General features: G+C 37.7%; 1 protein-coding gene across 9 annotated transcripts in view; it reads right to left on the reverse strand.

Moving 5' to 3' along the window:
- The window catches only part of LRCH3 (leucine rich repeats and calponin homology domain containing 3), a 141,416-nt gene that overhangs the window by 62,392 nt on the left and 64,692 nt on the right, over window positions 1-14,332 (reverse strand). For all 9 annotated transcript variants that reach the window (XM_043994651.1, XM_043994647.1, XM_043994652.1 and 6 more), the window contains exons 4-6: window positions 10,359-10,464; window positions 8,976-9,112; window positions 6,814-6,923 (exon numbers count right to left, since the gene is read on the reverse strand). In XM_043994651.1, the coding sequence (XP_043850586.1) occupies window positions 6,814-6,923; window positions 8,976-9,112; window positions 10,359-10,464 (353 nt within the window). The remainder of the gene's footprint in view (window positions 1-6,813; window positions 6,924-8,975; window positions 9,113-10,358; window positions 10,465-14,332) is intronic.

Below are 14,332 nucleotides of genomic sequence, written 5' to 3' on the forward strand. Positions count from 1 at the left end.
TTAGGTAGATACATATATATATTTATTTTTTTTTTTGGTGAGGCAACTGGGGTTAACTGACTTGCCCAGGGTCACACAGCTAGTAAGTGTCAAGTATCCAAGGCTGGATTTGAACTCAGGTACTCCTGAATCCAGGGCCAGTGCTCTATCCACTGCGCCACCTAGCTGCCCCGGTAGATATCTTTTTAAGGAATTGTTTTCTTCAGTCAATCTTTGTGCTTCCTTTTCCAAGCTGCTGATTCTTTTTTCATAATTTTCTTGTGTTGCTTTCATTTCTCTCACCATTTTTTCTTCTACCTGTCTTAATTGATTTTTTAATTAAAAAAAATTTTTTTTTGGTGAGGCAATTGGGGTTAAGTGACTTGCCCAGGGTCACACAGCTAGTGTTAAGTATCTGAGGCTGGATTTGAACTCAAGTCCTCCTGAATCAAGGGCCGGTGCTTTATCTACTGCGCCACCTAACTGCCCCTCAATTGATTTTTAAAATCCTTTTTGAGCTCTTCCAAGAAGGCTTTTTGGTCTTGAAACCAATTCATCTTCCCTCTTGAGGCTTCACATGTAGGCAATTTGAGAGTATTGTCCTCATCTGAGTTTGTGTTTAGCTCTTCCCTGTTGACACAGAAGCTCTCGATGGTAAGAGCTCTTTTTTTGTTTCTTACTCATTTTGCAGCTTATTTTTTTTTTTAAAGTTGAGGTCTGCTCCTGAGGCACCAGGGTCACTGTTTCAAGCTTCTTGTGCTGGGAGATAGGGGCTGTGTCACTCGATTTCTACTCTGAGGCCTCTATGGCTTGTGAATTTCTCACTGCCTTGGGCTTGCTCCCTGTGCTTGCTCCTGGCATGCTGGGATGGCCAGGCCTGTTCACGCTTGTCCTGTGGGTGGTCTTCTAGCTGGCAGCCTGCCCTCTCTGCTGGTGCTGGTGGATCTCACCACTGGCCTGTTGCATCACCAGCTTGTTGAGCCAGGATCGAGGGGCGTCAGTTGCTTGGCTGTGGTCTAGAGCTTCCTGCTGACTTGCCCCGCTCCCTTCCATGCTGTGCTGAGGTGTTCTGCGCTCCCCTTTTGCCCGAGTAAGACCGACCTTTCCTGAAGTCTTCTAAATTATCTCAGGTTGGAAGATTGTGTCTCTCTGCCTTTTTGTAGGTTCTGTAGTTTCAGAATCCATTTAGAGGCTTGATTTAATGTTCTTTTTGTGGGAACCAAGGGAGAGCTCAGGCAATTTGCTGGCTTCTCTTCACCATCTTGGCTCTTCTAGTAGATATCTTTTTGATGCAATCAATACAATGTCATTTACAAATAAAAGCTGCTATAAAACATTTGAGCATCCTCCATGACAATGATTAAAAAGTTTTGGCACCGTATTTTATGAATCGTTTAACACTGACTGTTGAACAAAGTTATCCCTACAACATTAAGAAATCTTGGATGATTTGGAGGAGAAGGGGTAGAGAGGGGAAGGAAGTAAACTGAGGTTTTTAGTATGATTAGGACTTGGTACAATGAACAAAATCAGGAAGTCATGAATAGAACAGGTTTTAGAGAAAAGATGATGAATTTGTTTAAAAAACATTGAACCTGAGGTGACAATAAGGCATTCAAATTTGTATGTTAATAGGGCATACACTTTAATGTTACATAACTTCAACTGCACTTCACTGCTCCTAGGCAATCCTACTACACCTCACTGTCCTACTTTCCACAGTGACTTTTCCAAACCTTTTCATTCCCCTTCAAACTTCCCATGGCTTTGTCTCCCAAACACACTCAACTGAGAACCTCACCTCATATTTTACATAAAAAATTAAGGCTATTCTCCATGAGCTCCCTCTTCCTCATCTCCTATCATTCAGATGCTTTCTACCACTTTTTTTTTAACCTCTGTATCACATGATGAAATGGCCTATTCTTTATGAAGGCTAACCCTTCTACCTGATCAAGTAATCCCATTCAGTCTCATCTTCTCTAGCAGACTGTCCTTTCTGTCATCTCCATGCTATCACTTATTTTTTTCCCTTGATCTTTCTGCAGCCTTTGACACTGTTGATCACCCTCTCCTCCTAGGTTTTCAGGACACCAATCCTAGTTTTCCTCCTATCCGACCATTCCTTCTGAGTCTCTTTTGCTGGACCCTCATCCATATCCCACCCTCTAACCAGGGGTATCCCTCAGGGTTCTCTTCTGGGTCATTTTTTTCTACTCCCTCCATATAATTTCCCTTGCTCATCAGCTCCCAAGGATTTAATTACCATCTCTAAACTGATGATTCTCAAATCTATTTATCTTGCCACAACCTCTCTGACGATTTCCAATCTCACATCTTCAATTATATTTCAGACATCTCGAAATGATGTCCAGTGAACATATGAAACTCAACATCTCCAAAGCAAATCATTAGCTTCCCCCTTCCTACCTATACAATCTTCCCACTCCTTTAGGTTCACAACCTAAGAGTTATCTTTGACTTCTTATTCTCTCTCATTCTCTCAAGTCCAATCTGTTGCCAAGACCTATCAATTTCACCACTGCAAAATCTCTTGAATATGCCTTCTCCCCTCTGTTACTGCCACCACTCTGCTAAAGGCCCTCACCACCTCCCTCCTGGACTAGTACAATAGCCTGTTGGTTGGTCTGCCTACCTCAAGTTTCTCCCCACCCTGATCCATCTTCCATTCAGTCCCAAAAGTGATTTTCCTAAAGCACAGGTCTGATCATGTCACCTTCCCACTCAATAATCTCCATTGGCTCCCTATTTTCTCTAGAATCAAATACAAATGCTGTTTGGTATTGAAAGATTTTCATAACCTAAGTTCTTCCATCTTTCCAGTCTTATTCCTTATTCCCTGCCATGTACTCTTTGTTACAATAACTCTTACGTCCTAGCCGTTCCAAGAACAAGACACTCAATGTCTTAGCTCTGGAAATTGTCTCTGGCTGTCCCCCATGCCTGGAATGTTCTCTCTCCTCAACTCCACTTGGCTTCCTTAACCCAACTAAAATTCCACCTTCTACAGGAAGCCTTTCCCAACTCCTCTTAATTTTAGTGCCTTCCCTGTGTTAATTATTCCCTATTTATCCTGTATATAGCTTGTTTGTATGCATTTGTTGCCATGTAGTCTCTCCCTTTAGAATGCAAGCTCCTTGAGGGCATGGACCTCCTTTTGCTTCTTTTTGTATCTCCAGCGCTTAGCACAGTACCTGACACATAGTAGGTACTTAATAAATGTTTCTTGATTGACTGATTCAAGCGGAGGCAGCCAGCTGAAAATTGCAGATACTAATCTGAAACTTGGAAGACTGGCCAGGTTGGAGAAAAGATCTGGTAATTATATAGAGATCATAACTGAGGCTGAGGATGCAAACGAGATAATCATGGGAGAGACTACATAGAAAAAGAAGTTAGTGGAGGGACAGAGAATGCTTATACTAATAGGAGGATGGGAAGAAGAAAAGATGACAGCAAAGACAGAAAAAGAATAATGAAAAAGTAAGAACCACTACTCGGGTGACAAATCACATCTTTTGTATCCATTTCCTTCTTTCTACTCAAACCATCCCTCAACACCTTTTTGCCTGGCCTACTGCAAAAGCTTCCTCATTGATCTCCATGCCTCCCATCCCTATCTTCTCCAATTCACCTCTCACACTGTAGCTAAACTGGAATTCCTTAAGTACAATACCTACGATGTCACTTGACTGCTCACCATTGCTTCAAAATTAAATTAAATAAAAAAAAAAGTTCTATAAAGCACCTCATAATTTGGTTCCCACCTGTCTTTGTTAACTGATCACAATATTTACTCTCCCACCCCAAGCATCCTAGACTCCAGTAAGTAAAACTATTCTGTTTTTATTGGCTTACTTACTGTTCCACATACATATCATTCTACTTCTTACCTTCCTGCCTTTCCACAGGATGTCTTCCATGCCTGGAATGTTCTCCATGACTGTTTCCAAAAATACCTCACTTCCTTCAAAGCTCTGGTGCCACTTCCTAAAGAAGGCACGGTTTGAGCCCACCAATTATTAGTTTTCTTCTCCTCCCCATAAGTATTCCATATATTTTGCATATACATATCTGTGTAAAAGCATTTTCCTCAGTAGGATATAAGTAACTTGAGGGCAAAGACTTGCATTTTTTTATTTATATTTCCAGTCACCACCTAACCAATGCCTATCTGATGGCAGGTGTTCACTAAATGAGTTAAACTGAATTCCTCTCTCCCTAATACCACCAAAAATTACTCTATATATCTTCTCTATTTGCTTATCTGTGTACATGTTTTTTCCCTGCTAGTAATAATTAAGAGTATCTAACATTTATACTGGGGCAGCTAGGTGGTGCTGTGAATAGAATGCTGGGCCTAGAGTCATGAAGACTCACCTTCCTGAGTTTAAAAATCTGACCTCAGATACTTCCTAGCTGTGTGACGCTGGGCAAGTCACTTAACCCTGTTTGCCTCAGTTCCTCATCTGTAAAATGAACTGGAGAAGGAAACAGGAAACCACTTCAGTATATTTGCCAAGAAAACTCAAAATGGGGGGATCATGAAGTGTTGGACATGACTGAAATGGCTCAACAATAATGAGAACAAGAACAACATTTATATAGCATTTATAAATTTGCAAAGTGCTTTATATATGTTATCTATTCTTTTATTTTTAAATTCTGAATCTAAACATCCCAAAATGGTATTTCCATGCATAGAGTAGAACACTAAAACAAAGAAGAAAAAAAATTGTATAATTATAAATGAAACAATGAATTTCAATCCCAACCTGCTGGGTTGTTGTTGTTTTTTTTTAAACATAATAAATTCAACATGTTACTTTCAAAACTGTCCCAATTACATGTTTCTTTCTTTCTTTCTTTCTTTTGCAGGGCAAAGGGGGTTAAGTGACTTGCCCAGGGTCACATAGCTAGCAAGTGTCAAGTATCTGAGGTCAGATTTGAACTCAGGTCCTCCTGAATCCAGGGCCAGTGCTTTATCCACTGCACCACCTAGCTGCCCCTATGTGTTTACTACCTTCTGTTTTCTGTCTAGTTTTTAAAAATGTTTTAACAGACTTCTTTTTTCATATCAACACTGTTAACTTTGCTTCTCTCCAATCTCTTTTCCCCCCAGTCAAAAACAAAGGGAGTTTAAAAAAAACAAAACATCTTGGAACAAATAAGCAAAGTCAAATAAAACAAATACACAAAGTAGCCATGTCTGAGGGGGAGTTCTCCATTTATACTTTAGGTCCAATCCAGCAGGAGATGGGTAGGATGCTCTGGAGAAATGGCTGTTTATTGCCTTGATCAGAGTCCTTAAGTCTTACAAAGCTGTTTCTCTTTAAAAGGTATTATTCAGAGGCAGCTAGGTGGCGCAGTGGATAAAGCACTGGCCCTGGAGTCAGGAGTACCTGAGTTCAAATCCGACCTCAGACACTTAACACTTACTACCTGTGTGACCCTGGGCAAGTCACTTAACCCCAATTGCCTCACTTAAAAAAAAAAAAAGTTCCACATCCAAAGCACCTGGTCTCAGACACTTGACACATACTAGCCGTGAGACTCTGGGCAAGTCACTTAACCCTCACTGCCCTACAACCCCCCCCCCAAAAAAAATAAGTTCCACATCCCACTTCCTCTGTACACCAGTATATTCCTTTTACCCTCTCTTCTCATTCCCTCTCTTAAAACTCTCAGAAGAGTAGAAATCCAACTGCAGCTTCTCTCATGCTTATTTAACTCCCTTTGTTTGCATTTCTAAGTTCCTATTCTCTTCACTCTGGATTCCAGCATCTTCCTTCTAAGCACCATAGATTCCATAACTGGAATCTCTCTTTTCTGATGTCTAAGTTATCTTCTGACATAAGTTTCATTGCATGTCTAAATAGTTTAAAGATATGTAGCCACTGCCACCAACACATCATAAGCATAATTATTGCTGCCATGTTTCGAGTGATGTTAAGAGATGAAGATTTCCTTGTTGTTAAATATATGTCTGGTATGTTTTGTAACTTTAAAGAAGCTTGCAAACAAACACATAAATAAATGAGTGTGGAAGTAAAATAAAGGAGAAAAGAGATGAAGGATCAAAGAAGATAAATATGTTTTTCTTTTTTCAAGAGGTCATGGTCTAGGGGAAATCTGAGCATGTATATAACAAAGAAAAGAGGCAGTAAAATGGTAGAGAATTGAGATGAAAAGAGAAAAGGGATAAGAATTCCTATCTGATTATCATAGTTTTTCTGTCTTCTCCCTAGTTGTCAGCTGCCACTTCTTATTTTTGTCAGTGGAGCTAATGCTAATAATTTCTTTTTTAAAAAAAATCTGATGCTACTGGTATACTTAAATTATTAGAACTGTATTTAAACATAGTATAAGAGCAAGCAGGCTCTGAGTAAAGGACAAAGGATCTCTCTTGCAAATTTAGTACAAGTGTCTTCTCAGGAGCTGTTTTGGCTTTCTTTACTGGTTTACTGAATTATTTCAGATATCTGAGGCTGTTCGATTAGTGACCTCCTGATAAATGATGAGTTCTCTTTGTACTACTTTGTAGCTGTCTCTGTTCAGTTCCAAGAACAGTCCACACCCAACTGAACTTAAATGCTTTCTGATAAGAAGAGAGTTGAAACAGGTTATCATTACAGTTACTAAACAATTCAATTTGTTCTTGTTTTAATTTTCCTGCTCCTAGATTTTTATCCAATTTAGACAATTTAAACAGACAAAGGCAAAGTGTTTCAAGCCATATTTAGTCTGATCTAATTTTTATTACTCTGTGGTGAGAAGTGGTAAGTCATAGTAAATAAAAGAAAAAACACTTACCAGGAGCCAAAGCCCATAGGCCTCCTATCATAATCTGGCAGGTCTGGAGCAATCTTGCATGCTTGTATGTTCAGGTATTTAAATATATGGATTTTGCCTTTTATACATATCTAGAGAAAAAGAACAAATAACATATTCACATACCTATCCAAAGTACCACTTTATTATAGTCATGCCTTATTTAAAACAAATTGTGAAAAAATTAGTATTTCTATATACTTAAGCTAGAAGAAAAACTATAAAAGATAAATATTGGTGTTAAAAATGAGACTACATTTGGTTGGTGGTATATACTTAATGCATAATTGGTGCATGTATGTGTATATGTTCCCTTCTCACATTACATCTTACTATAACATCCAGTGTGTTTCAACAAGTTAGCAATTCTACCACCTTTGATTTATAAGTGTAGAAAATGAAACAATGATTAAAAATACCTGTCCATCATTAATGGTATTAGAATCTCTACTTTCAAAATGGAATTCAGCTAACTGAATAGTGTCTAATTGTTTAAGGTATTTATTTTTTTGCCTTGGAAATTCCATGGTGCTATATACACTTATGTGAACCAGACATTTTTGTAAAGGAAATGATTTTTAAGTATCTATTCTTGCACTAAACTTGCTTTCTAAAGTCAGGGTATTAAACATTTCTTCCCAGTTTATGCTTGCAGGTTTTTGTGATTCCAAAGGCACAGTCAGTGAGATAGATAGAGTGTTGGGCCTGGAGTCAAAAAGGTCTGACTTTAAATCTAGCCTCAGACACTAACTGTGGGACAGCAGGCAAATAAAATCGTCTGCCTCAATTTGCCCAACTCTAAAATGGGAAAAATAATAAAAACCTACCTCCCAGGGTTGTTCTGAGGGAGGTTCTCCTCTCTACCTGCCTCCCCATCCTCAATGTTATATCCAATTTCTCTCATATTAAGAGAGTTCTTTGCCATCTGCAGCCTTATTAAGAGGAAGAAAAGTAAGGGCAGCTAGGTGACACAGTGGATAAAGCACCAGCCCTGGATTCAGGAGGACCTGAGTTCAAATCCGGCCTCAGACACTTGACACTAGCTGTGTGACCCTGGGCGAGTCACTTAACCCTCATTACCCCCCCCCCCCACACACACACAAAGAAAGAAAAAGAAAAAGAAAAAAGTAATTAGAGGACACAGAATAATATATACCACACCAGTATCAAGAGCCACATACTTCCAGAAGTGAAAATTCAAATTTTTTGGGACTATACCCATCCATATATTTCACATAGATTTACAGCTGCCAGACCAATTAAAAATAACCAGAATTGGGGCAGCTAATTGCCTCACTAAAAAACAAAACAAAACAAAAAAAACCAAACCAGAATTGGGGGCAGCTAGGCAGCACAGTGGATAGAGCACCGGCCCTGGAGTCAGGAGTACCTGAGTTCAAATCCGGCCTCAGACACTTAACACTTACTAGCTGTGTGACCCTGGGCAAGTCACTTAACCCCAATTGCCTCACTAAAAAAAACAACACACACACACACACACAAAAATAACCAGAATTGTGTAAGAAAAATAGTAAATAGATGTAATTTAAATTCTGAAGTTCTATTAATTATATTACAGCAAATACTATGAGACTTGATAGAACTCTATAACAAATGTATGATTACTTCAGAATTGTATTTTATTTGTAAATTACTGAATATATTCAGTCACTACTGTTGAACAAATGGCCAATTCCTTGCTCTGCTAAATGATAAGCTGATGCTTTTAGAAATATAGTTAACCCCCAAAACCCCAACAAAACAAAAGAAGCATAGTTACAAAAATAATAGCTAGAAAGAATAAATGGACATTTTAATACAGAAGACTGAAGGGCATATTTTTCTCTTCCTTCATGATATGTCTAAGGAAGGAATTCCAATTGTAAAATAGAGGGAAAGAAAAGAAGGAAAGAAGGAAGAAGAAAGGAAGTTGGAAGGAGGGAAAGAACAAGAGGAAAAGAAAGAGGAAGGGAAGGGGAAAAAAGCTTAAAATCAAGAGATCTTTCTAACCTTCCACTTCAGCTATTCAAAGCTTCTAAATAATAACACAACTTTTCTTAAAGACTTCATTTAAAAAAGAAACAAATGGAAATAACCTAAATTTCAAATTCTATCCTTTACTCAAACAGTTTACAATGATTCACCTGTGCAGGAGGAGACTGTAGGGGGTTGTTATCTAGGGTGATCATCTGTAGGTGCCTGAGGTTCCGATAACAAACAGGGATTGATGTAATTTTATTGCAGGAGAAGTCTAACCGTATTAAAGGCAAGTCAGCAAGCTCTGCACATGTAGGGGGAAAATGGAAATGTTTAGTCAATTCAATCTAAAATCCCAAAGAATGAAAAATCATATGACCATGAATAAACATTCTTACAACACTATACGCATTTTTTACTTAAACTAGAACTGGCACTTAAAAGAGGCTTTAAGTCATTCATTACACAGGATCAAAATTACTATATACAATAAGCTACTCTTTGAAGACTAAGCACTGCAGGAGAAGATTGCAGCAAAAGGATCACAATTTCTGTTGAGCAAGGAGCAAGGGTAGCAATAGGTCAACACTACTGAGGATTTTCAATATCTTGCTCCTAAGGTAATGGATTAGACCGAAGTCCAAGAGGAAATTGGATGAAGGGAGAAGTCAGTGGGCAGGGAGAGGGAAAACAGAAAAGATGTATGAATTTTGGGTCATCTAGTTAGTCTGTATGTATTAGACAAGCTGGGAGTTTTCCAGAATTTTAAGTTAGGAAGCCCAAATGTCCAACAATACTCTGAACTAATGAAATTCATTAGTGCGTAAGATCATTGATAAAACAACCAAGTTTTGAGATGTACCTCAACAATCCCTGGTTTCTTTCATGGGTCTATTTCAATTTTCATTGTATCTATATTTAAAATTTTTTTTATAACTTCAATCAAATACCCAATTAGCTTTTGTATTCTCCAGAAAGAAGAATTTATTCTGAAAATTCTAATTTCTTTTCATCTATCATGACAAAGAGAAATCCCATCCTCATTTCTATTGTAACTTGAGGATAAATATATAGATTTTTGTGATACACTTCTCTGTATTTCACCTATAGTGCCTAGGGCACATCACATAGCACACATTCAAATAATTATGTAGTGAATATGTATCTCCTCAAAGAATTTTAGTATATTACTCTTTCATAAACTTTCTTTACCAAAAATAATATTTGTTTTCCCCAAATGTTTACATAACTTCAATGCTCAGGAATTATGCCCTTATTAAATTCCACTAACCTTCTACCAGAGGTGAGTTTTACTAGTCTCTAACTCCTAGAATCTTCTCAGTAGTTCTTCATGCAAATGGAGACACATAAAGTTTGTTAAACCAATACAAAGATGATGTGGTAGAAAAAAAAACCTATTAAATAACAAACTAACCAAAACAGGATAAAGAGAAACCATGATTTGCAGCTATAATGTATTTCTGTAGTGTGTTACATGCTATAAAAATGTTTCCAAAAAAGTCAAAACAATAAAACCTTTTTCTTCTCACCTTCAGGCAAACGCACTAAGTGATTTCTTCTGATATTAAGGTCCCTCAAAGACTCCAGGTTGCCAACTTGGGGAGGTAGTGTCTGAATTTCATTACAGCTTACGTCCTATGCCAAAAGGATGAAAAGGAAAGAAATGGTCTAGTATTAGCAATTTATTTACATCAAACTATATGGAAAACGAATGGATTGGCATAAATGACCTCTAAAACCCATAATATTCCTAAAAATTCCTATTTCCATGATCAAGACTGTTTATTTCCATAATTTCTTCTGATATTTATTACTTTTGATATCACCAACCATTACCATTACATTTTGTAATACTATCGATTTCTATGAATGATTTTAGAAAAATCTGAAGAAATCTGCTTTGAATTTTATTATGAACACAAAATTAACAGGACATAATTTCACCTTTAAAGCTGGAACGATCCTCCAGAGGTTATCTAAAATAAAACATTTAAGTTTATAGATGAGGTAAATGGGGAAAAAATTAAATAAAATTTTAAAATAAATAGCAAAAAATTAATAATAGTAATAATAATAGATGAGGTAAATGAGGCCCAGAGAGATTAAGTAACTCTGGAAGGTTGAAGGTTACAACAATCGTTAAGGGGCAGAACTAAGAGACAATAGCAACATCAGGGCTCCTACATCCAAAGCTTCCAAGAAAAATATGAATTGGTCTCAGGCCATAGAAGCACTCAAAAAGGACTTTGAAGATAGAGTAAGAGAGGTAGAGGGAAAAGTAAGAGAAGCAGAGGAGAAAATGGAAAGAGAAACAGAGTGATGAAAGAGGGTTATGGAAAAAAAGTCAACAGCTTGAAAAGCCAAATTGGCCAAATGGAAAAGGAGGTACAAAAACTCTCTGAAGAAAATCACTGCTTAGGATTAGGATACAGCAAACAAAAACTAATGACTTTATGAGAAATCAAGACACAATAAATAAAATCCAAATGAATACAAAAACAGAGGGCAATGAGAAATACCTCCTTGGAAAAACAGCAGACCTGGAAAATAGATCCAGGAGAGATAATTTGAAAATTATTAGACTACCTGAAAACCATGATCAAGGAAAGAGCTTAGACATCATCTTCCAGGAAATTGTCAGGGAAAACTGCCCTGATATTCTAGAAGCAGAAGGTAAAACAGAAATTGAAAGAATTCACCAATCACCTCCTGAAAGAGATTCTAAAATGAAAACTCCCAAGAATATTATAGCCAAATTCCAGAGCTCCCAGGTCAAGGAGAAAATATTGCAAGCAGCGAGAAAGAAATAATTCAAGTACTGTGGAGCCACGGTCAGGATAGTACAAGATCTAGCAGCTTCTACATTAAAGAATATGATATCAAGGAATTGGGATTACAACAAAAAAATCACCTACCCAGCAAAAATGAGTATAATCTTTCAGGGGTAAAAAAGGGACTTCAATGAAAAAGAGGACTTTCAGGTATTCATGATGAAAAGACCTGAACTGAATGGAAAATTTGACTTTCAAATGCAAGACCCTAGAGAAACATAAAAAGGTAAACAGAAAAAAGAAATTAAGAGGGATGTTAAAAGGTTAAACTGCTTATATTCCTACATGGGAAGATGATACATCTAATTCATAAGAAAGTTTTCAGTATTAGGGCAGATGATAGAAATAAATTTAGAGAGAGGGCACAGGTAGGAATTGATTATGAAGGAATCATATCTGTAAAGCATTTATTTTTTATCTTTTTTGTGTGGGGTGGTTGGAGCTGGGTGACATGCCTGGGTCAAGCAGTGGGTAAGTGTCTTGCGACCAGGGCCGGATTTGGGCTCAGGTCCTCCTGGGTCCAGGGTGGGTACTCTGTCCACTATGTCACCTAGTTGCCCCATGATGACATGTTTAGAGTAAAATTGATGGGGGGAGAGGATTGCACTGGGAGAGGGGGAAGGGGAGAGGTAGAATGGGGTGAAATCCCACATGAAAGAAACAGGAAAGGGCTTATGGAGTTGGGGGAGAGATGGGGGAAGAGCAGGTCAATGAATGAACCTTACACTCATCAGAATTGGCTCAAAGACCTTAATCTCATCAGTTGGCTCAAGGAGGGAATAACATATATACTCAATTAGGTTGAGTAATCTATCTAACCCTGCAGGAAAGTAGGAGGGGTAAAAGAAGGAAGGACAGATTGGGGGAGAGAGCAGTCAGAAACAAATCCCCTTTGAGGAGGGATAGGGTGAAAGAAGATAGATAATAGAGTAAATATCATGGGGAAGGGAATAGGATGGAGGGAAACAGTTAACAATAGTAACTGTGAAAAAGAGAAAAGGAAAAAAATTGTACACAAAATATAGCATCTCTTTGTGGTGGCTAAGAATTAGAAATCGAAGGAATGCTCATCAAATAGGGAATGACTAAACAAGCTTTGGTATATGATCGTAATGGAATATTACTGTGCTGTAGGAAATGATGAGCAGGATGATTTCAGAAAAAACTGGAAAGACTTATATGAACTGATATATAGTGAATTGAGCAGAACCAGGAGAACACTGTGCACAGTGACAGCATTATTGTTCTATGAGCAATTGTAAACAACTTAACTACTCTCAGCAATACAATGATCCAAGATGATACCAAAGGACTAATGGTAAAGCATACTATCCACCTCTAGAGAAAGAACAGATTTTGAATGAACACAGACTGAAGCATGCTATTTTGTGTTCTTTTTTTTTTTTGAGTCTTTTTACATAAAATGACTAATATGGTAATGTTTTATATAACTGCATATATATAACCTATATCTGCTTACCACCTCAGGAAGGGGGTAGGGCGGGGAGGGGGAAAATGAGAGAGGGATAGAATTTGGAACTTAAAACTTTAAATAAATTTTTAAAAAAAGAGAGAGGCAGAGCTGGGAACTTATCCTATGACTACAAATGAATTGAGGCTTTTTTCCTTTTTTTTCATGCAGGGCAATGAGGGTTAAGAAACTTGCCCAGGCTCATATAGCTAGTAAGTGTCAAGTATCTGAGGCTGGATTTGAACTCAGGTCCTCTTGAATCCAGGGACTGTGCTTTATCTACTGCGCCACCTAGCTGTCCCCAAGGCTTTTTTCAATGAAGAGGTTTAAATACCACAGAAGGACAAGAAAAAGCAGAACCTAAGAAGATAAAATGTGAATAGAAAAACATACACGATGAAGTTACAAAAAAGAATCTTACATATTTTAATAAATTTGTTCTAATGATATATATAAAGCAAAACAGGCTAAAGGCCAAAGCAATAACAATGGTTTTTACTTTTTTTTTTTTTGGTTGCCCAGGGTCACACAGCTAGTAAGTGTCAAGTGTCTGAGGACAGATTTGAACTCAGGTCCTCCTGACTCCAGGGCCGGTGCTCTATCCACTGCCCCACCTATAATACAGTTTTGTAAAATTCTCCATGAAGTCAAAGATTTGGGCCAGATGAGCTCTTATTGCATTTTTACATTTAGTGAACTTAAATCTGCAAGTATATATATATATATACATACATACACATTCATTAGTTTTTTTGTGTATGTGTGTATGTGTGTTTGTGTATGTTTCTTTTTTGGGGGGGGGCAATGAGGGTTAAGTGACTTGCCCAGGGTCACACAGCTAGTAAGTGTCAAGTGTCTGAGGCCAGATTTGAACTCAAGTCCTTCTGAATCCAGGGCTGGTGCTTTATCTAGTTGCCCCCTGTAAGTATAGTTTTAAAGGGCAAGGTTTCATATTCCATGAGGCAAGCTCAAGTAACTCCATAAAAAATTATGGGACTATATCATGCCACACAGCCCTTTGAAACTAGATGCTATTTCCAAAAAGATGTAAGATAATTCAGTATTTTCATTAACATGGTAGGGAGCACAAAGTGGCTAATGGGTAATTAAAGCATGCATAGATTATCTGCAGACCATGTGAACAAAGTATAAATGTGGAACAAAATACAGACTCAATTCACATGACCAAGTCTTTTGTCAA

The sequence above is a fragment of the Dromiciops gliroides genome, chromosome 3, assembly GCF_019393635.1.
Source record: "Dromiciops gliroides isolate mDroGli1 chromosome 3, mDroGli1.pri, whole genome shotgun sequence".
Lineage (NCBI taxonomy): Eukaryota > Metazoa > Chordata > Mammalia > Microbiotheria > Microbiotheriidae > Dromiciops > Dromiciops gliroides.